Consider the following 25,176-nt stretch of genomic DNA (forward strand, 5'->3'; position numbering starts at 1 on the left):
AAGATTGAACCCGGAGCACTGAGTTGGCAGGTACACACCTTACCGACTTTGCTCCTATGCGTCTTAGTTTGCTATTATATTAGTCTAGCGGTATTTCTTTTTTTATGTGGGGATTTACCGATTCCGAAACTTGCCTCAGAGTCGTAGATCAAGGCCGATAATTGAGTATGTGACCAAATCCGATTTTTATTTCTAGAAAAGCCGAAAAAACAATATGTCAATTTTTTTGCTAAACTCATTCATTCGATTTTTCACCGAAACTGGTTTGATAGGAAACCGAACCGGATTTTTAATAGGTTTTCTTGATAGTTTCCAAAAATCGGTTTTTCTAAGTACCATATCGATAACCGAAAAACTGTGTTCTTGTGTTTCGAGATCGAAATCGAGTACAGGACCAGGCTTTAGCTACAGGTCACAATAACCATCTTGAATTTTCTACCATTGATCAGAATTAAGAGTGAGATTTCTGGGCTTTCGGCATTTATGGCCATGTTAGCCGATCACGTATGAGGGATGACGTCCCTCAGCGATCACACTATCTGAGGAAAGGGACGGAAGGAAGCGGCCTGGGACCTGTATGTTAGGTACCTTCCCGGCATTTGTCTGGTGTGGATGAGGAAAACTCACGATGGGTGGCCTGAAAAAGCTTTTACACTTTTCCGACCAAGTGTCCCTACCGGGAATCAAACGCGGGGCCACATGCATCAAAGACAAGAGCGTTAGTGACTACGCTACGCGGGATCTTTTCTACCATTGAAAAAATTATCCTAACCACTTACTCATAATGAAGAGGATAATTCACTTATCTCATAATGAAGAGGAGTTATTGATAATTTTGTTCACTCAGGGCTTCCCTAAGGAAGATTGATAAAACTTCGGGAATGAGTGAGCAGAAAGTTACGCGAAACCAGGAAGCAAGAAAAAATTGTATAGTAAATAAATTAAATAGTAAATATACAAAAACATGTTTTAATGAAAACTGTACCATTGGGGAGGGCTTATTGGAGGGGGGGTAGAACTGTTAGGAAGAGTTAAGAGAACGTAAAAATTATTCTTGTGACGATATATATGTGAAGAATCGGGAGTTGAGTTGCGGACCTTGGAGAGATGACATCCTTGCACACTTCATGACTCGCAGATTATTCCGTGCTCGGTTTTGTTGGAGTGCTTCTGTGGTTCCGTAGAATTATGTAAGTTACGTACAATTTTATGATTTAACGCTAGACTTCGTAAAACATGGTGAATATTGCCAATAAACCTGACATGGTTGTTCATAATCAAAACATGCCATTAACATACAGTATCTTTTATCCTTATAGAACACCATACTTTTAGCAATTATTCTAGAAGCCTAGCACAATACCAATAAATTGATTGAGGAGATTTAATCAGAACGTTAACTGCACGACTGTTTGTCGCTGACACTGCGAGTCAAGCCTTGTCAATAGACTTCTAACTCTAAAACTAAGAATAAAAAGTAAAACTATAAATAAAAGGAGCAGCATGGTAGTTTAGTGTAGAGACCTGCACGGGCCGGGCCGGGCTTGGGCGGGCCGACTCTATTACTTCTTTGGGCCTGGCCGGGCTTGGGCGAGCCGGCACTGATTTCTCTTCAGGTCGGGCCGGGCTGGGGCCGATTAATTATAATTCTTTAATAATTAATGACTTTCGTTAAACGATAATTAGAATAAAGGCAAACGTTGAAGAAGTGTGTCCGTAAAAAATGTTACAAAATGAAACTTTTAAAATTTATCGGGCCCGGGCCGGGCTCGGGTCGAAAATCTCCAAAACTATTCGGGCCCGGGCTGGGCCGGGCCGGGCCTACGTACATTCGGGCTAGATTGGGCTCGGGCTGAAAAATTCTCAGGTCTCTAGTTCAGTCACACAGCGCTCACCTGGTGCAAGTGGTCCCTGGTTTTATCCCGGGCTCTGTGAGTTTCTGAAAGACAACATTATGTCCATAGGTTTTTACGGGACTCTCCCGTGTAAAATCTTTTAGTTTAACGTCCCATGATTACGCCAGTTAGTCTGGACTCTCCCGTGTCCTCTCACATTCTCATTCCACCAATTATTTTATAATAATTCATTTTCATTATTCGTTCGTCAGTTTTAACCTAGAGAGCATAATTGTGGAACGTAAATTTAAAGATGTCAATAAATAGGAGTAAAAAGAGATAAGAAAACGACAAATAAAGGATAAAATAAGCATTTGTAAAAAGAAAATAAAAGAATAACACTATTAAATAAAAGAATAAATATGCGAGATAAAAGAATATGTTAAAGATTGAAACAATAAGAATAAAATATAACACGGCACACGGCGCCTTGCACTTACGCATGACTTTTGTATCCTAATCTGAAATGAAAATTAGTAGAATGTTAAGAAAAAAGTTGAGAAAAATCTGTAAAGAATGTGGAATGACAACAAAATCTTAAAATAGTGGAAATAATAGTGATTATAGCTTAAAGGACACCGTATGAACTATAGAAGATGGACGGGGAAGAAAAGTAGAATAGGTGACTAGTTGTACTGTACCTATCCAGACATTTTTATTACTAAAGATTTGAAATGTAAACAAGTAATAAAACCTGTGATAAGCATGGTGAAAGAAGGTTTTAGGAAGACAATTGTAAGGTTGTAGTTGAATGTAAAAGACTCGTCAGAAATTTCGTATTAAGTATTGTGCTGAACGAAGAAAAGTAGAGATTAGAAAAAAAGAAAGTAAACAATAGGGAGTGTTTGAAATATAGATACAGAAAATAATATAAAAGATTAGCCAAATGAAAAAGATAGAAAAAAAGCAATAAGAAAATGTTAGCAAAAGTTGGGAGGAGAAGAACCAATCTGCACATAATAAAATACAGGAAGCAGAAAGTAATCTGTCGAATACATTATTTGGAAATACATATATTATGGGAAAGAATGCACATAAAAGGAATGATTAGAGATTGACAAGGAGCAGAGAAAAATAGCTCCAAAGGATGGATAATATTAAAAGGGAGAGCTTCTATGTTAAGAGTATGCAGAAGTGATTATAGCTAGTATGGGTTAAGAATTCCGATTTAACACGGGCCATAAACACATTTCATCATACATACATATATCTGGGAGTCTAAGTTTTTTTTTTTTTAAATGGTAAATGGCACAAGACTTCAATATAAACGCTAAATACGTCGATACAGCTGTACCAATGGGAGATTCATGGAGCATATTGAAGTTGAAACTTTTTACGTTAATAATCGAATTTCTTATTGAGTGAAACAGTTAAGACTTTAGTATGCCCATGAAGCTCCAGTTGGTACAGCTACGGTAACAGATCTGTAATTTAAATGTAATTATTGTATCACTCAAGAAAACCTTCATAGACCCGAGATAATTTCATTAATTCGGATTCATCGGAAGGGATAAAGTTGACCAGATAAATTGAAATAACCTACAACAGCAATACAAACGATATCAAAACTGTGTTCATGGTATCAAAACACGTTTTCTGTGGCACATTTATAGGACGTAGGCCCAAATATACTAGTATACAGTAAAACGTAATGCAAAAGTGCATACGTTATATACAATACATTGTGATCTGCCATCACTCGAAACTCTTGCTGCGGAAGTTGGTTTGAAGAATGTGTCTATATTATGTAAGAACAATTTGGAATATAGTATCCACAATAATGAACAAATACAGCTCAGCATTCTTAACAATCACAGAGCTATGTAAAGAATGTGGTTATTGACTTCATGTCACACATAAACATCTTGTATTCAATTTTTATTTTGCTTGTTCACATTAGGCTAAGCCATGTCCAACTTGTTGGGATCCGGAATAATGACGTTTTACTGTATAATGAAAAAAGTTTATAGTCCATTTTAAATCGAAGTTCTTATTCCCCACTGCAAGGATGGATCGGGTCACGAAACCGGAAGACGCGGTGGCCAGTACCGACCCGGATAGATCCATAATCCGAACTGATCCAATCTACACCGGACAGATCCAGGCTTAGAGTAACCAAGTACAACCCGCAGACGAAACGTCACCATTCACATAGGGAGTAAGTGTGAGGCTATTAATGCACTTCTAATAAATATAATTCTCTCCTCTCATTGCGTTTCCACTAAATATAATTTTTCTTTCTCTGTAGTTTGCGTCTACATGTGTCACACATCGCTCTGGTAGATAACTACAAGGTTTATCAGAGTTCACTGAGCCCAAACAGTGCTTTGTTGTTTCTTTTTTATAAGTTATGTTCAGAAACGACACATAGGAAGACGAATAACCATGAAATTATGTTTGACATATTCAACACATAGTACCTTGATTAAGAAATGTCACACCGAACTGAGCTGAATGTTCGAGCTCAAGTAGCGAACATTAGTAATCAGCCATAAAATCTGCAGTAATGCTGCAGAAATGATATGTATTCCGGCTACCTCTGGGTTCCCGGGTCTGTTTGAGTCTCTGGTTCTGAACATGTCACCGGGTCAGACTAGGTCTGAGAAACGGTACCCAGATCTTGATGACCCGGACAAAAGTCGTGACCCAAGTGATACAAGTGACCCAGTGACTCATGACCCATCGCACATTCCATATTAGCTCTATCAATCCCTACTCCCTCTTAAGAGAAAAGGTTATCGGAGAATCAGAATGTAGAAAGCTTATATATTCGTTGTTCGAATACTTTTTCTGCTGGTATTCGAATAATTATACGTTATCTAAATAACTGTTCGAATAATTATTGGTAACCCGCGAATAACGAACATTTGTAGAATCCAATTTCAAATATTCGGATAATGAATTAATAGAATTTTAACAGCATTATAAAGCTTCTTGTTTGGCGACTTTTGACAATTCAATGATGGCAGATACTTACGATGAAGATGATGATTAAATGTTTTATATTGTAATAGAAAAAAAAAGAAATTTATCCATTAGTAATTCAATCTCATTCTGAAATGCATCAAAACAACTGTAATTTTTACCCACAACGTTTGCACACAAATGAAAAGGGAATATTTTTATTTGACTTGACTGGGTTTTATTTCTGGTTACATTTACTTCATCTTTTCACCAAAATATTTTCGACTTAGATTTCGTGGTCGAATTGGAAACAAATTTACTATTAGTATGCTTCTATTCATATATTGTACATCTGTCTTAGGAACATTATTGCCAACGAGACGAGAATCAAAACTAGAAGTATATAAAAACCCTTCGTGGAAATCTCGTGACGTGAACGGATTCTAGTAAGTAAGTGAAATTGAGAAAAAAATATCAGGATATAAATGTTGTACATACATTTACAAAATTAGATTAGAAAAATTTCGAGACGGTTGAGAGAAAATCTTCGAAAATCGAGACAAGACTAGACTTCTATAAAATGTACGAGGCAATCAAACCTTTTCTCTCGTCTACTTAGGAATACTTCAATATATTAGGGATTTTTCTTTTTTAAAAGTTTTTACAGCTAATATGTGTTTGGCATTTTTCTTTTACTATTGATATGCTATATCGGCGCAATTGATCACTATGGAGATTTTTTATTTCATTATGATATTGTCCGAAACAGACATATAGAGTGCATGAGCTTCTCTCTTCCTTTTGAATTGGTTAAGATCTTGTTCTTTTCTTTTTAACTAGACTGATAAGAGTGCATGAATTTCTTTCTTTCTTTCTTTCTTTCTTTCTTTTTGGATTGTTTAAGATCCTGTTCTATTTTTTTTCTTTTCCTTTTTTTAATGGACTGATAAATAGAGAAAAGAGTGCATAAGTTTCTTCCTTTCTTTTGAATTGGTTGAGATCTTGTTCTTTTCTTTTTGACTAGACTGATAAGAGTGCATGAATTTCTTTCTTTCTTTCTTTTTTGGATTGTTTAAGATCCTGTTCTATTCTTTTTCTTTTTTTTACTGGACTGATAAATAGAGAAAAGAGTGCATAAGTTTCTTTCTTTCTTTTGAATTGGTTGAGATCTTGTTCTTTTCTTTTTGACTAGACTGATAAGAGTGCATGAATTTCTTTCTTTCTTTCTTTTTTGGATTGTTTAAGATCCTGTTCTATTCTTTTTCTTTTTTTTACTGGACTGATAAATAGAGAAAACAGTGCATGAGTTTCTTCCTTTCTTTTGAATTGGTTGAGATTCTGTGTTTTTTTCTTTTTACTGGACTAATAAATAGAGAAAACAGTGCATGAGTTTCTTTCTTTCTTTTGGATTGGTTAGAATCCTGTTCTTTTCTTTTTTGGCTGAACTGATAAATAAAGGAAAGCAAACTTAAAATATTCATATTATGGTTATTCTATTTCAGGTTGGAAGAAAGGAACTTTCTACTTTGCTACTCATAGTCCTCTGGTGATCTTGCTCTGCCTTCAGATGTTTTTCCGTGATGCTCACTCGAAGTCAGATGTAGATAAGGGAACTAATGACGCTTATAAGGCCGTATTAAAGACATTGCTCCACCCATGTGGTCAAAGTGTGCAGCTTCCTGCTAGAAGACTGAAGGAAAAAGATAAACTGTTGAGCATTAACGTTACTTTGACGGCTACCAGACTGCAACTTAATCTTACCATTGCGTACTTCAAAGCCACGATACGCACACAATACCAACACGTGAGTTTTATGTTAAAACAAATTAATTAATAATAAGTACATTTTCCAAGAGACAACTAAAAAATAAGGCGATATGAGGGAAGTCAGATTAGTAAATATTACAAATTTTAATTTATCACTACGCACTGAGGGAAGAAAACTTATCTACTGTTCTAAGCCTCGTAAAAATGAATTAGGAATTAGGTAAGTTTTCTTCGCTTACTTTGTTCTAGCGATAAATTGTTATTTTTATCGATGAAACATTCATGAGCCGCAACATATGCAAAATATTTAACATTTCATGTTCTTCAGAATACAGGGTGGTCCAGAAGTTGATATCGAAGTTTAATAGTTAATTTGTTTTGATTTCAATCTATGTTTCAAGTTCTTTCACTAGGTCTTATGTGTCTTTCAATGTATTTTCAAAATTCTGGAACCTTGTTTCTGTTATTGATATACACACACACCTTCAGCATTTTTTTAAAAAAATAATATCAGTAAAAATTAAGGATGTTATTTATAGTCAGAATGATAAAATACGTATGTACATTCAGAAACACAGTAGCAATTATTTGGTGCATGTGTTAGAAGTCTGCACGGGGCTGAAATTTTTGCCAGAGCCCAGCCAGGCCCGTGAGTTGATAATGTGAGGCCCGACCCGAGTGCGAAATATGTTTTAGCATTTAGGCCCGAGCCCAGCCCGGGCTCCGAATTACGACCGCAACTTGAATATGGTGCAATCTATTTAATTGCCAATGAATTGGTGAATATTCATGTACTTGTAAGTTAATATGTAACTTTCAAACGCACTATAGTTTGAACAAATAATTTCATATATAATTTTAAGAAAGTGTTAAATACCAATAATGTAAGTCACATGCATAAAACGGTGTTGTTTTTTCGTCTTTCACATACATGTAAAATGCATTTATTTATTTAGACCTATTTATTTAAGTTTTGTGTCCCTTTTCCGCTCTGAGGCTATATGAAATGTGGATCAAAAGTTTAAGGTGAAATCCGAACCCTGTAATACGTTCAGTACTCTCCTACCGAAATGGAAGCCGGAGCCCCATGTACCAAACAGGCGCGCGATAGTCATTTCAGAAACGACGAGGTACTTTTAATTTTGTCGTTTCGCAAAACTTGCTACAAAGTAAATATATTCCTATGATTTCATCATACAACTTTATACTTTTGAAACACTGTCAATAGTCACATTGAAAATGAAACGAAGTAAAATGGAATCTTCCAGTTTAACGCCCCATATTATGCCCAGTAGACTAAGGGAGACGGATCGTTAAGGCATTTAAACAATGATGGAAGAATTCGTGGAGTGATAATGTGGGAGGAAACGGGAGTATCCCGAGGAAACCCAAGGGGGTGCGATGTTATCCACCAGAAACTTATTTAGACAGGGATCGAACCAAGGACCTCCCGCATCAGAGGTAAGCACTATATGACTGAGCCACTATAATTTTCAATAGTCACATTATCTCAATGCTTAGCATTAATACTCGGTTCTTTTCATATTTCTTTACATATTTCAGTTCTTTTCTAATCGTACGAAACTGAAACAGTTTAAGTTATATTTGGCAATCTTTGCATGGTGATAGTGGAAATCAATCTTCGCAGTTCAGTTGTAGTCCAGAATGATTATTTCTTGTAAATATTGTTGGTTTCTGTATTTCATAACTCTTGGTTTTGAACAAGAAATTTCAGTAGTGTTAAGAATTTAATCTGTATTTTTCCATTTCCTGTATGTTTTTCTCATTATTACTACTAACTAACATAAACAAGTAAAGAATCGTAATTTTAATATACTACAGATTTTCGTGTTTTCTTGTCAATGCTGATTTCCGTACACTACATACAGTATAATTGAATTCAATTCATTGCAGATGGATTTTTCTGGATTGGGTCTTGAACATGCTGATAAAACGTGTTTTCCCTTCAACGAAACAGCCGAGTTTGAAAAGAAGAAGTCTAAAATAAAGAAGAAACGACCATTGGTAAGTGTCCCTAATCATCTCAATAGTTCGTAATCCTATTTTGTTTTATCTTTTTTTATAGCCTGTATTATATACTTTTATTTGAACGGTACAATGTTATTTAAGATATCTACAATATAAGCAACACGATGCTGATTCGAGCATTTTTAGAGTAATAACAATAATAATAATAATAACAATAAAACAACACTGAATAAGATACCGTATATAATGTATGTAAACAAAACTGTTATCAATGTAAATATGCTATGTATCTTAGCAGGTAGCATATAAGGTCTTAAATGGAAAAAGAAAAAAAAATCACAGTATGAAAATAAACTATCATGGCAAGATATTCGCTTTCAGTGAAAGTGTTCGCTGGGCGAAGAAACATAACGCAGTGTTCGTAAATTTCCTTAAGAAAATTTCCCTCAAACTGACAAACTTTTCCCTTTTCTTATAAAATTTTCCCTAGTTTGCTGTGTATGCAATTCCTATGACAGAAGTAACTTGATAAGATTAATTTAACTATATTAAAGGAAGTGACAACCATATTTATTTTATTCATTTGCTTTTTGCTTCAATTTTGTACTTTTTCCTTCAGTTTTTTTTTCTTTACAAAAAGTACACACAAATACAAATAAATGGATGCAAAATTTATGCTACTTTGAACACACACAAACTATTGTTATTGTATTGGTTTATTTCTAAAGAAAAAAATAAATACGTAAGCATTTATATTGGCCAATCCATCAGCGCGAGAATTTCCCTGGATTTTCACTTTCAATCGAAAACTTTCCTTTTCTCTTTTTGCTAAATTTACTTACGAAATTTCTCGAGATTAGGGAAATTTCCCTGAAACTACGGACACTGACATAACGTACCCAAGACAACTCTTCCTTCTCATCGTCTCGATTAAAAGGTGTCAATCAATCAATTTTCACATAATTGTCGCAATTGCTATAAACCAAGGTAATCAAATAAACTTCCGATTTTTGTTTCGTTTCATGAACATTAGCGTTCCTTTTCGTAACCTACAGATATGGGCGCCCGAAGGTGGGGCAGGGGGCCGGGCCTCCCTCCCTCCTGGCTCACGAAAATATATATATACAATATAGCAAACTACGTATATGGAATACCAGAAATACCAGACATAATATAGCAACCATGGAGATTTCCCCCCTAGAAAATTTTCTTCGGGCGCGCATGAGTACAGGTTAAGTATTAGATGCGTTTCCACCAGTGTATTTTACAGTTTTCTTCTTAGCACTTTTGAACCACTATATACTTGAGATTTTATATTTAAAATTGTGTAATACTCCGTCAGATTTTGTTATATTTTACGGTAAGCCGAAAACCTCATTGGGTTTATTTTCTGTAAGGGTCTATCTTGTGCCATAATTTGAGATACATGTACATATTTAATCTCTAGACTACAACTTGTTCACTGGTGTTTGCTTATGTGGATTGGTTTACAAGAATAAATTAAATAGGGTATATATGTGTGTGTGTGTGTGTATGTATGTATGTATGTATGTATGTAAACTTATATTTTAGAACCATTCAACACTTCTCTTTTAGCTGTTTCTTTGCATTCAAGCAAACACAAGAAGTTACTGGTAACTACATTGGTATTTCTATCTATTTTTCAGTTACGACAGATGCTAAAGCACTTTCTTGACTCTCTGAAACTCTACTACGTTGCCTTGCATCATATTGAGCAGGATATGATGAAACGTAATGATTCAAAATATTCTCATTATAAGAACACAACTACAAATCTCAGGAAGGTAGGTGAAAATATATAACTCAGTAGCAAAAATAGTTGACCCAATATCGGCATTTGTTTAACCAATAGATGGGAATGAAATATGTAGCACCAACGGTGATTTATCAAAACTGACAACGATATGTGCAACACACCTAACATTAAGTGAGCAAACAACATGGCCCTTATATACAAATTACACAGTGGCGATTTTTGTGGGCTATCGGGCCTATCATGGTAGCCTTAGAATGTTATCTTTTTTCAACTATACAAGATCTGTATCTGTATGAATTTAGAAAGAGATGAGAACCAAATGAGAACTGTATGGATGTAGAAAGAATCTGTCTAAATTTTTGCACGCAGTCTGTCTCGGTAACTTAAAGGTCTTCGATATGACAACGCAGCAGTAAGCACTACCTACTACAGCAAGAATCGTATCGGCGCATTCCCCTTCGCTCCACCTCCGTTCACAGCGTACGAACGGACTGCCAGGTAACAGCAGTTACCTCGAGATAAATCGGTTTCTTGGGCGTGAGCGAAGAGTTAAAGGGAAATTATACGAGATGAAAGGGCATTTTGAGAATCTCTGGGAATTATCTCGGACATTTTGAGCCTCTTTCTATAGCGGTTTGTGTCAACGCAACGAAAATTTTATGTTTTACAGTATTTTGCGACAGTTGGCATTGCTGTTTTAAATACTTTCCATTATTTGCGGTCCGTTGCCAAGGCTTTACAGTCTGAGGCTCCCTCATTGGCTAATTGCCTATTTCAGCGTTCTTTATTACTTGGACAGCTTCGATTCATTCTAGTGAGTTGGGTTACCACCTATCCATGGGCGCCGACAACGTGGGTGCCCCGCACCCACAAGATTTTTAGTTTGGACCAAGGTTTGAACCTATTTCTCTTGCGTTTAAGTCAGCCGTGTTACCGACTGAGCTAGGGCAGCCCCAACTTATGCTTATAGTACCGGCATCTTTTACTTTATCACAGCACAGGCCTTTATGGCAGTGTTCATAAAAGATCTTAACTAAAAATAAACCAACCAAACATCGAAACTTCCCTGAAAACATATAGGCTAACACGTCCCACCATTGATACGCACCCACATAAATTTTGGAAAGTCGGCACCGTTGCACCTATCCAAAGCAAAATATAGGGATACTTCATACAGCAAATGAAGGTAGAAATGTACAATCGTTTTTCCGTAATACTAATAAGATAATATGTCTTGCTAGTGAAGAGCAAATCATATTTATTTACTTGATAAAAGGAAAGTGTGTTGTAAGTTTTTTCTTATTTTGAAGACTGTATAATAACGTGGAAATTAAATAATAGGCCTAATAATAATAATAATAATGTACAGGTGTTATAAAGGTTAGTGGTAGCCCAAGCCATCAAACCAGTATACGCCACTGAAATTACATACACCAGACCAAATATTATCCCCTTTTTAAAATTTTGATCAAATTCAGGCAAGGTTCCTTACAAATTATGCTCAAGGGTCTTCCGACTTTCCGATCCAAGGATTATCATCCAATCAATCGGAAATTAACCACGTTGGCCCGCACCATTCCCTAGATTTTGTAACATCTATTAAGCAGACTGTATCCGTTTTTGCTTAGTTTTTGAATTATTCATTTTATTTTTGATTGTTTTAATTTTATTAGTTGTATATGTTAACATTGGTGACGGTTGTGCCATCTACCATGTTAGACACAAACTCTTTGGACGTTAAAAATAACCTTAATAATAATATATTAGGGTACATGTAGAAGCTATTGGTATGATAAATAAAATTAGTTTAAGATCTTAACACTAGCAAAAATTGTGGCGCTGGGTAACGCTAAGTAGAATAAGTGCGGTTTGGAGGGAAAACAACACTGTTAGTGCAAAATGATAAAAAAAAGTACGTAATTACCTCCCCTGCGGATATCATGGCTTTGATTAGTAGTGATTTTAATACACCGTCATCTAGTGGCTACCAGCGTGTTATGAGTGAGGGTAAGAAGAAAAAAATAAGCAAAAAAGGAAATTGAAGGCCAAAATGTGGAAGCAAGCAATTTACTAATAAGTAACGACACAGCTGTGCATGTGAAAGCACTCATAATAGGAAAACACTGAACTCATGGTTTAATCTGTATCTGGATAATGATTAGGAACTACTGGTCTTGAACGATGATTAGTAGGATTCGAATTTAGTATACCTTTTTAGCAACAACGCTATATGAGGTGTGGACCTACAGCCTTATTGGCTCCGGATCACATAAGCTCACACCGGAATCAAACCCGGACCTAGGCCAATGACACGTAGGTCAACCATGTACCACGACGAACCCCCTTAGACGACGAGTCAGTGCTTACGCGTACATGTGTTTCGGCATTACGAACTCCAATGCTACTAAGCGTCAGTAGTGTAGTGTTTTGGCTACACAAAAGTCAGTGACATCATTCAGTGGATCTCTCAAACTACCAGTGTCTCCAGTACAAAATCCAAATTATCTCACCCATAACACGCGACGCAGCCACTAGGCCACGGAGTATTAAAATCGCTACTAATCAATGCCATGAGAACCGTGAGAGAGATAATTACGTCATTTCTTATCATTTTCATTAATAGTTCTGTTGTTCCTTCATACCACAACGTTTTCCTGGAAGGGCCCCATTTTCCCTGGTGGTAAGTATTTGAACTAAATTTCTTAACCATACCAATCGCTTCTTTATGTTCCAAAATATATTCCTACAAAGTTTGGTTGCATCCCGTCCGCCGGTTATATCTCCAGACTTCTCTGAACAGCGATACTTTAATTATGATAACCTAGTACTTTACAGAATGAATGACTACGGTCATCCGTAACACTTAGGATAAATAAAATAAAATAAAAGACTAAGTTTGTCCTTGGTACACGAAACATAATAAAAGGATAAAGTTGTCTAACGCGAAATCATTCATTTGAAAAATCTGTTTACCTGCAACATAATTAGGTTATAAAGAACATCCTTCATGTTGCTTCGCCATACCTCTTGAAGTCTCGAACAGGTGAACAAAGGAAGTTGGCCTTCTTCCCGAGACCTCACTCGTCAGTTCAACTTGTTCCAAAGGTGTTCTATATGATTAATGACAGGCACCTGTACAGTCATTGAACATTGTTCTCTTCACATCACATGACATGTGGCATCCTCATTCAAGAACAGGAGTTCGTTCTGTAGAGACACCACAATGTTGGAAACACTTCATTGTTTAGAGTATTACAGTAGATTTAACGCAATTCCATGAGTTTACCTCAATGTGGTGATCCATGCTTACGCTCTGTTTAGTTCTGTTTGGCAGTTTTATGATTCTGGGATCTCTTTAGGTAAGCATTTTCGGTCAGTCGAGACGTTTGGTGTTCTTTCTACCTTTCCCTTATGCAAGATGAATGTTACGATTAGCTATTTAGCTTAGATACTATTGCCTGGGTAGACAATGCATTAGGGTGATATTCAACGGTTGCGTCCTTATCGAACCAAGATCAACTGCTCTGCTCCACAAGTCATCAGTTTCTTCACAACTGGTTATCGCTTCCAGAAATATCAACGGACGCTTCACCACATGACGCCCATACGAGTTCAAATACATGTACTTCATGTCATGGAGTGTCCAAATACTTATTGAAAGTCTATATTGCTCTTTAACTCATTGTGTTTATTTTTTGTAGTTTTAACCTCATAAACATTTTCATTTAATTACTTTCATCTTTTCTTCCTTGCAGCTAATGTGTGAAGCATATGTTGCGTTTGGAAAAAGACACAAGAAGCGACCTAAACGGTGTTTGGATGTTCATTCTCGCGTTGATGAAACGACGAGGGATACTGTGGACTATATGGTTCTTTTGCAATACGATGCATTTCTGGAAGAGTGGGTGGAAATTCTCACTAAACTGACTCACTGGAAACAACAAAATAAAGGTAGGCGACGCAAGATGAAAAGCAGATAAAAGAAAAAAGATTAGAGATCAGCGAATTGCACCACGAAAGAAGAAATCTTCGAAAGAATTAAGGATTGCATTCACTTGGATCAAATCCAAAACGTGAATATGACAGGAGCGACTGTCTCCCGAATAAGCTAGAATAGCTGCCGAAGTTCAATGAATTACTACCAATATTAGTGTATTACGTCGGTTATTAGAGTTTGCCTCAATGTGGCGAATCGAAGCGGAACGTGAACCGAACGTGCAATTTTTTCTCCAAACTTCTTTTGGCTTCGATTCTCCTGTATGCTTTCATGGTATCAATCTTGGAAAGATTGAGTGCATTTTTATTGCATTTAAATATTCCCAAGTAACTGTCCTGTAAACTATACTACATTTTTTTTTATTGCGGTTTGTGTGTTGCACTATACTGCATATGCTTCAGGTTGTAAACCACTTCACTCAGGGAAACTAGAATTTACAGAAAAAAAGAAGAGAAAGAAGAAAAAGATGTTGCAAATTTATATAAGTTCCTAAACTATAAATGTTCCTTAATGATGTGATTTGTGCAATAGCTAGTAGTGCCTTTTACAGTGGAACTTATATTAGAAAATCTGTAACAATTCATGGTTATACATAAAACTTTGAACACACATTGTAATACTTAATAGGTTTCCAGCTTTCAAACTTGCAACATCCTGTAATAAGTGCTGATCAGAAATCATTTAAGGAAAGTTCCTCGTTGCTTAGATGTTCGAACAAGACTGAAACAAGGTAACTCTGTGACAATAATGTTACATATTCAGGTAAATTTTCAGATAGAAGACTGATTAAACATAATGCATTCTAGGTTACACTAACCTTTCCACTATTTTCGAAATTTTCACAAATAGTAATTGAATACTGGTTAAATTACGAATTAGGATACATACTGTATGCTTATAGATATGTTTATATAAAATGTTACCTGTTAAAGGCTTGAGATTAACAGTTTTAAAAGATACGTTCTGATGGTTCTTTTTAAAAATATCAAAATTAAAGTGAATTTATATATTATTTTATTACTACTGAGATGATGTTTTAAAAAATATTTGGAGAGTTGTGCAACAGAAATTACCATAATATAAGATGGAAATAATATTACCATTATTCCAAGTTATGTTCTAGTATTTATGATTCTAGTCATGTGCATTAACTGAAAGAACATAATGATGATTATAGGTAATCCAGAAAAGATGAGAGCATAAACCATTTATTGACGATCTCCCGTGGATAAGTTTGAGACGGGAGACCCGGACTTGATTTCCGGTGGGAGTTCGTGTTTCGGATCCCACGTTAAGCTGTAGGTCCATCTCTTCTGTAGCCTCAGTGTTGAAAGGGATTTTGTACTCAAACCAAAAAGTTATCTTCATTGTTAACGATGACAAATTTTCGAATTCTTGTATAAAAAAGAAAATCTACCTCTCAAAGTGTAACAAGAAATATAGATTACATTGAATTCTATAAAACCAATATATAGTTATTTTATTACATAAACTGAATCAGTTTAGTTCAAAAAAAGTTTGTCTGTTTGTTGAGTTTTGGTTTAACAAATAATTATGTTGATCCACAAATATAAAAATTCTATCTGACAATCGTAACGTCAGTTTATTAACAATAACGCACTGGAAAACAATCTACTGGACTGTTTGTAGCACGAAACAATTAGCAATAAGCTTTAATACTCGTATATCTAAAACAGATTATCGTGAAATTATAATCTAATTGTATGTATTATTAATGTGCTATAGTTGTCGCAGTTGCCAAGTAAATTATAAAAAAAATACTGGCTGAATAGATGAATTAAGTGTATAACAACATTCGTGAGAACAGCGGAGTATTAAATGTAAGTTTGGAATAATTAAGCTGTCTAATTAGATATAGACTATAGTATACGTTAAATATATATGAGTATCTATTACATTTGTAATCTCGTAATGTTGAATGTAATTGATGATTGTTAATATACATCAAGAGATGTAAGAGCCTTTTCTTAATACTGAAAAAAAAATCGTATGATGAAATGAGAAGACCATTTGCGAGATAAGAATTACTAATTGCAAACATTGCGAGTAAATGTTATTACGCAATTATTATGACTAACGTACTACGCTGTATGTATAGTGTCAACGTTATGTGAAAGCCTTATGAAGATGACTTATGATTATATTTTCTCAGTGGTTAAAAATCTGAACATTTATAAAAAGAAATACAGAACTTAATTCAGACAATAAGTTTGTTGTAAATACAATAGCAGAGGAGGCTAAAACTACGTACAGTATTTGAAATAATTATTACTTAATGTAAGTATTTTTTATATTGTTGTTAGGATATATATACTTATATTTATTTTACATAATTATTTATTAAATAGTTGTTAGGTCATTTTCAAAGATGTCTTTCCTATGAAAGTATTATTATTTTTTTCTGAGTTGAATATACAAACTTTTAATCTTTGTTAAAAGTACAAATATTAGGTATAGATATTTCTTATCGTACTTGAGATTTCGTTATTAGTCGAAAAGAAAACATATTTTTCACCTTTTTAAAAAAATCAGTCACTTGTTAATGGGAATTTCACCAACTTTTAAACAGCTAGGGCACTTTACACATTGCCCTTTATAATCCAGTCAAGAAGTCGCTGATTAAAGAAAATAAATCGCGTAGTTTCGGAATTTGGCACAGTTGTGGGGGAAGTATTCTGAACGACGTACTAAAAGTTCCGAGGGTGTAGGGTCGGCGGTCAGTGAAAGAGGGTTTTAAAGGTAGTTTCTTCAAGTTTTTCTTAGGTATCTCAGAAACTCCTCCATCTTCTAAAGTAATGTTCATATATATATGGCACGTATGGAACTGTGCCAATTCCAAAACTACACAATTTGTTTTCTTGATTTTTCTTCCTTGATTAAACTATTGCATATTTACAAGTTGTTTGTGCCGGTATGCTCATTGGTCACAGAAATTCAAGTGCATTTTGAACAGTTTTAGAGCAGTTCCTATTAACAACAGTTAGGATGCCCTCCTAGACATTTTGGGCCTTATGGAGAGTTATTTTGACGCGTGATTAGTGCCATACTAAATAGTTCGACTAACATGTTTCCTGCAGTAGTCAGGGCTTTAGTATGACGCTAATCATACTTCAAAACGATTCTGCATAAGGCACTTCTTGTTTACTTCAGGTCATTTGTGAATATGTTAAACAATGACATAACTCTGCTTCTTAAGAAATGTCCAAGCATTGATTTATTTCTTTTGCAGTGTGGTATTAATTACTTTCCGTCTCGGAAATTACTTTAAAGGACTTATGTTGTTCCTATAGTCTAAAATATGTACTCTTGTCTTTTTTTTTTTTTTTTTTTTAAATCTGGCACACCGTTTCTTCGGTCATATGTTTAACCTAAGTAGACTAACTGAATACTTTGGCTTGAAATAAAGATCTGAGTAGCCCCAAAGAATATAAACTAATTGTATCAATGAACAAAAATTCAATGCTTTTGATAGAGATATGTGTGGCCAGTTTATATATATATAACTATTGAAACAGGATTATACATTTCAAATAAATCTAAGTTTTTTAAGCAGAATAAGTAATACATTTATTCTTAAGTTTTGCTATGAAACATTATTGTATTGTTTTTATACTTGTCGTCGTGTCGGTCTTCCAAAAACAAAACAGTTTATTTCGGTCACACTAAATTATGAAAGATGAAAGGATCCACTTTATTTTATATGTACAATTTCTTGGCTATGTCCTTTTCATTATGTATACTGCTTTTTATTTTGTAATTTGAAATGTTATTTCATTTTTTTTTATTTTCATAGAAAAAATAAATAAAATTGTAATATAACAGAATGGTTTATATTTTTCTGTTGTTGTTAAACGATGTGTCCTTATGAAGTTATATGTTCGTGATTATGATATACAGTAAAACCTGTCTTTAGCGGAATGGAACGGAACTCGCAAAAGTTTCCGTTAAGATTTTTTTCAGGTTAACGAAGGCAGACCTATGCAAATATATGTATATATGCATATAATGAACATACTCAGATAAAATAAGATGCTGTACATATCTTAGTCAATTTCTAGTATTTATTTCTACTATGAATTAATATACGCAAAACTTATAAGGAACAGAAAAATACTGTACACACGTTAACTTAATTTTTCCAGTAGTCAAGGAAGGTTTTCTATACACATCGCTGCTTGTTTGCTCAACTTTACACAAAGACCTTAGCCTGAGAAACCACACTAAGTATATTAGTATCATTTCGACGTAAGGCAAATATTGTAGTTCCTTTAAACTTTTTAACAGAATCTTGATAAGTCTTAAACCTACACTCTTCTTCCAACCCAATGCTCTTTTTCTCTTCTTCCTCTACCTCCTCTTTTCCTTTCTGTCTTCTCGTATAATTTTCAATAAAAACATGTGTTTGTTCGATTTGCACATCACTGTCTGTTTTACTAAAAATATATCTAACCTCTCATAGGATGTCTAAGAACTTTCTAAATGCTACACTCCTGAACTTGAAATTTTCCGTTAAGAGCTTATTTTGATTTCCGTTGTCCGCGTAATACAGTTTTCGTTTAATGAATGGAATTTAACACAATTTTCGCTAGTAAATTCATGGGATCGTGAAATATTTCCTTTCAACACAAGTTTCCGTATAATAAAAGGTACGTTGAAGACAAGTTTTACTGTACCAGCCAGTAGTAAGGCTATATGCATATTGACCAGAGAACAGAAGAGCCAAGTCGAGGCAGAGTTAAGCAGGAGGGAAGGTGGAGAGAGAGGGGCCAAGGGAGCAAGAGAGGATTCAGAGAATGAGGCCCAAAGTACGTATAAAGGTAAGACCTGAGTGCTTTGACCATGTGTCTTTTAAGCACAAAGTTAGTAAGACCTTTATGTAACACATGCTCGGCTGATTATGAGGCAAAGGCTTTTTTCCATTGTTCACAGAGGCAGACTTTGCTTGCCTGTCCTATCCTCTGATCAATATGTGGCTAGTCTAAAGGTGGAAATACTGGAAAGATAGAGAAATACTTATCCACAGAACCACCCATATTATTTAAAAAGCAAATAATTTCTTTTGCTCTACAGTTGTTCCCTTCCTCTCTCCAAATGAGGTTTATCCGTTTTCGCCCAAAGTTCCGCTTTACCTTAATTGGTTATCATTTTAACAGAACAGTGACTAAGTCCCAAATTGGTTGCTGATCTTTGTTGAAGAGGAATGCGTCATATCTAATGAAAGTAAAGAGTGAGTGGTATAAATTTCTTTAAAGTGAGAAAAAAATTATCGTACGGTACGTTTTTCTCAGTTTATACGTATCGAGATAAATTGAATTGCAAAAAGAATTATGGTATTTATTCAGAATCAAGCGATCTCTTACACTTTTTGATTAGTCCATTGAACTGTCTTAAAGTATATCATTCCCTTCTCTTCATTGATTACTTTTACATTTAAAAAAATATACTGAATTGAAGTGCTAAATATCCGGGAGTCGGGATAAATTTTCAATTTATCGAGAAATCAACTTATTAAATTAATGTTCTTTTATGTCTATAAATTATAAGAATTTCATTATATATTAAAAGGTCGAGTAGACTTTTTGGTAGTGATATTATACTGTAGTTCTACCTATGTCGTCAGCGAACTTCTATGAAACAGAAAATATCTTAATTTTGTCGAACTGGGATTAAAAAAATATAAAATTTAAAGTTGGTAGCACGAATTGTAATGATTTTATCGAAAAAAATGAAAAAAACCTCTACATTACTATTTATTGGGAGTTCTTATATAAGACATAAAATGATGCTAATCACTCCCCTCAGAAAAATCTTAAAATGTACAGTGAAAATATGGCATTCCAAAAGTAGAGTACATGATTTATATACGGAGTGGAAATTAAAAAAAAAAAAAAATACGCCTACAGAATATATATAGTTAATAAACAGGAGGGCCTAAGAATGTAATGATTATTAAATATTTATAGAGAAGCTGGAAATGTCAAATGTCTATTTATGATAAAAATCTACCTTAAGTTATGTCGCATGGCCCCCTTCCTATTAAAAAAATTGGACCTGAATCCAAGATGGGCGGACTTCAAGTTGGTCTCCATGATGACACTACGTATTACACTAATAGATGCGGTTCTACCTTCATTACCCCCTATCCAACATATGGTATCATTCTCTTTAGCCGTTCGAAACTTACTTGGAACCTCTGCCAAATATTGTATATTGTAAATGCATTCAAAACCTGAGGTCGCATGGGGCACCAATTGATATTATTTAATAGAGCTAATTTTTTTCATGGTCTGATATTCTATAGAATCATTTTAGGGGGATGAGACTTAAAAAAAAAAAAAAACAACAAATTGGAAGTCGAACTTGTTCAGTACCAGTAACTAGCAAATTTGAGTGAAAAAAAAAAGAAAGGTGTCAGATAAAAATAAGCAAGGAGATAGTAATCTTTAAATTCAAGGACGAAGGACGAATAGGAGGAAATAATTTTATTTGATGGTGAGAAAAGAAATAATTGGTTGGAATTTAATGAAAATATCAGAATCGATATTAGTAGACCCGGATAAAAAGAAATAAAAACATTTAAATATTTAGACAGCATAGAGTCTCAGTAATGTGCCGAAACATACATTTTATGAAACACTGCCATATATTGCCCTCACAAAAAAAAAAGCAACTTAGCTAACCCATTGTGTTTCGAATGACGTCAAGTGGCAAAGAATTTGATTCCGCGCTGGAAAAAAATAACGCAGCTTGTAAAAGCTTATGGACCACAGGTGCATGATGATTATATAGAGTAATCCAGCTAAGCTTTATGAATTGAATCAGTCAGCACTGTGTCAGCACACACACATTCTTCATTTATGGCCCTCCTCATCATATGTGAACTTAGAATAACCTTCAAAGCAACTCAACAGATGACATGCTAAGAACACACAGACATGCATGATTCTCTCTGTGGCGGTCTTATTTTATAAACTGGTTCAGTGCTAAATGCTAATATTACATATAACATTTTTATGCATAGGTGAAAACAAAACATTTCTTATCAAAAACAGTTTTCGGACAGATGAAGTAGCTATTCTGTTTATCAGAAGGTAGTCGATTTTCCTTGGTTATATGCATTTTTTTACAAGCCAAATAAAATATAGAAAAGTTCACCAAAATAGAAAATTTCGCATAAGAATATAAGGCATATTTATCTGGCTCGCTAGGTGATAACTTAATATTCCAACACAGACGCTAAGACCATTTTGTTAATACCCTAGCGACAAAATGTCATTCTATATCTACTAAAAATTCATACATACTCGTGGTACAGACGTAATGTAGCTACATGTAATGATTACAGTCGTATTTCAGAATTGAAGAAGCGGCTAATTGCAGATTAAGTAGTATAGTCAGTCATCTAGGGGAGAGAAAGAAACACAGTGTACATACACAACAGGCAAAACAATTACCTATGTAGTAATTGTGATGTAGTGTAACCCAACCCAAATTATCACTTAACTCATTATGATGTGCTTATTCCGTGAAAAATACGAAAACTTCATTTAGGGGCAGTTCGAAAAATTTTGTAGGCCCTGATCCAAAAAATCCAATATATTTCATTCAATCAATTTTTTTTATATGCCTTATATTTAGAGAACTATATGTAGTGTAACCAAACCCAAACTATCAGTTAACCCTGTATGTTGTGCTTGATCCGTAAAAAATACGAAAACTCGATTTAGGGGCCGTTCAAAAATTGTGTGACTCGTGATCCAAAAACTAATTATTAGGCAAGAACGCAATCTTTTGATCCATTTTTGGATCATTCCGAAAATTCTTATTTCTTCTGTTTCTTATATATTTGATGACCTTCGAAATAAAAAGTAGCATTTTCATGTTAAATCTAGTCTATGTAGTAATTTTTGATTTTAAAAAATTAACATAATTTTTTTTCGAGAATCGAGACGAGAACTTTTGATCGGGACTTTTCATGTCGTCTCTATTCTTGTCTCGAAAAAGAGACGAAAATTGCCATGATTCTCGTCTTATCTAGAATTTGAAAATGCACTTAATCTATCAACGTCTCAAACTTCAGTTTGTTTATCTATCAGTCAATCCATCTTTAAATAATCTATGAACCTCTCAAACTTCAGTTTATCTATCTATGAATCAATCTATCTTTAAATAATCTATCTATGTTGTTTATCTATCTATCAGTCAATCCATCTTTAAATAATCTATCAACGTCTCAAACTTCAGTTTATCTATCTATCAGTCTATCTATCTTTAAATGATCTAGCAACGTCTTAAACTTCAGTTTATCAATCTATCAATCAATCCATCTTTAAATAATCTGTATCAACGTCTCAAACTTAAATTTATCTATCTATCAGTCTATCTATCTTCAAATAATCTATTAACGTCTCAAATTTCGGTTTATCTATCAATTAATCTATCTTTAAATAATGTATTAACGTCTCAAACTTCAATATTATCATATTCACAAGATTTCGTTGGTTCCGTAGTTAGAAATGTTGGTTATCTTTTCTTCATTCACATGTATATATTTTTACTTATTAGTTTAAAACATTAAATTACTAATCTATTATATTACACATTTCAAGTTTGGTAAACGATTGCTTGATTGCTTTTGAGTTTATCGTCCCGTTCAGCAGCGAGGCTATATGAGACGTGGACCTACTGATTAACGTGGAATCCGAACCACATGAGCTCCCGCCGGGAATCGAACCCGGGTCTCCCGCGCCAAAGGCGCGTACGCTAACCGCTTAGCCAAGGAGGAGCTCAAGTTTGGTAAACGAATTAGAAGAGATGGACAATTACCTTTTTTAAAAAATTCTTATTTGTAAGATTTAAACTGTTATTCATTCATTCCGGAGAATATAATAAAAAATAGGAAGTCATAACAAGTCATCTGTAGTGCAGCATAAAAAAGTGCGAAGTTCAAGGCCAGCCACCACATGGGACTTTTAGCAGCCGGGACTTGCTGAACTCCCACACACGAATACACCAAACAGCTGGATTACAAAATGTTGCGAATTAATAGTTAATATTCTACAATAGGATCAGAGTATACTGGAAAGAATTTTGTTCAAAAATTAGACTTATTAATCGATAGATATCATTAAACCGAGTAAAATGTTATGTACAGTATAAGGCTAGATCATTATGCGTCGTTTTCGAGAAAATCGATAAAATGTAAGTTCTATGGACCTAAAAAATGTGCTATTTTGCAGCCAAGAAAAGTAGGTTCACTCCACCAATTAAAGTAAAATTGATTTTAAAATATACCGCGCCCCCTTCCCAAGAAACTTTGTGTTATCATGCTAGCAATATTACCGTATACACTGTGCTTAACAACATTTAATAACATAAAATTATCATCAGCCCTTAAAACTTTTATTTTAAATATCTTTCAATTAATGTTTGTAGAATTCAGTACATTTCTTGTAATTAATACATTTTTACAGTTTAATTATTTACTTATTCTATAAATATTCATTTACATCTTCCTCATAAATATCATATTTACGAAGACATGTGTCGGATGGGGATAATTGCATACTACAGTTAATTTAGAGGTATGTCGGTCGTTGTTCACTACAACCCGTACCGAATTGGTCGAAATGGAGTAGCCAAACAAAGAGTGTTCTGGGAGAAGGCAACAGTTCTCCAGTATTCATATTGGTAGAAATCACAGTAATTGGTATGCACCTTGAACATTAATTCCAGGCGTAGTTAGAGTGATTTTAACTGACGGCAGTGATACTGACAGGTGGAAAGCAACGGGAAACTACCAATTTATTTTCCCTAGTTTGCTGACAGCAGAAAGAGAACATATGGTCTTTAGCAGGTCAAAATATAGTTCCGGAAGTAAATTATTCCCCTTAGGATCCCCTGGAGGAATATGTCTTGGAAAGGAATATTGAACGATAGAATAAGAGTGTGGGGAAAATTGTTAGAGAAAGAAAGACAAGCAAAAGCAAAAGGGCCATGGAAGGTACATACTATGTTACAGGGAGGGAAATTAGGAAATTTTAAAGAAGAAATGAAACAAAATAATCTAGACTTTAAATGAGTTTGTGAGGCATAAATGGGAAGATAATGGGGAGTTCAGATGTGAAGATATAGAATATTTTACTCAGGTATTGAAATGGGCGGTCATAATGGTGTGGGAGTAATGGTAAGCACTTAAGAGAACGTACTGAAAGTACAATTTGTTAATGACTCTATAATGTTACGTTGTTAAGACAAAAAAAAAAAAAAAAAAAAAAGGATTTAGTGATAATACAGACATATGCACCAACCACTTCAAATGTAACTGAAGAAGTAGAGAAAATTTATGAGAAAATGAAAGAAATTATAGATAGGGAAAATATGGATGCATGAGTAATTGTAATGGGAGGTTTTAATACAATTGTGGGATAAAGATGGGAAGATAGTGTGTAGGTAAATATGAATATATTAGGCGAAGTAGATGAGAGGGGAGAGGGGCTGGTCAATTTTTGTAGACATAATTCAATAGTAATTGGGAACGTTTGCTTTAATCAGCACAAGAGAAGATGTACCTAGAAACTCTCAATAGATGGCCAAAGATAACAAATAGACTATGTTATGATTCAGGAGAGGTATCGGAATAGTGTAATACTAAGTGTTCCCCCCCGGAACATTTTTTCTGAAAGAAACACTGGTTTAAACTATGAGGAAATATACAAGACGGTGAAATCTATGGAACTGCTGAAGAAACAAGAGGACATTACGATAGCAGTAGAAAATAAGAATGGAAAGTAAGTCAGCGAGAGGAGTGAAGTTTTAGGAAGAGG

The 25,176-nt window shown here is 34.5% G+C and overlaps 1 protein-coding gene across 1 annotated transcript in view; it reads left to right on the forward strand.

Moving 5' to 3' along the window:
- The window catches only part of LOC145666434 (uncharacterized), a 29,650-nt gene extending 11,567 nt beyond the window's left edge, over window positions 1–18,083 (forward strand). The window contains exons 2-5 of the mRNA XM_081733661.1: window positions 6,302–6,603; window positions 8,481–8,591; window positions 10,223–10,360; window positions 14,088–18,083. Of these exons, the coding sequence (XP_081589787.1) occupies window positions 6,302–6,603; window positions 8,481–8,591; window positions 10,223–10,360; window positions 14,088–14,312 (776 nt within the window). The 3' untranslated portion in view covers window positions 14,313–18,083. The remainder of the gene's footprint in view (window positions 1–6,301; window positions 6,604–8,480; window positions 8,592–10,222; window positions 10,361–14,087) is intronic.
- The last annotated feature ends 7,093 nt before the right edge of the window (window positions 18,084–25,176 follow it).

This window comes from Thermobia domestica, chromosome 1 (genome assembly GCF_964235325.1).
Source record: "Thermobia domestica chromosome 1, izTheDome1.hap1.1, whole genome shotgun sequence".
NCBI lineage: Eukaryota > Metazoa > Arthropoda > Insecta > Zygentoma > Lepismatidae > Thermobia > Thermobia domestica.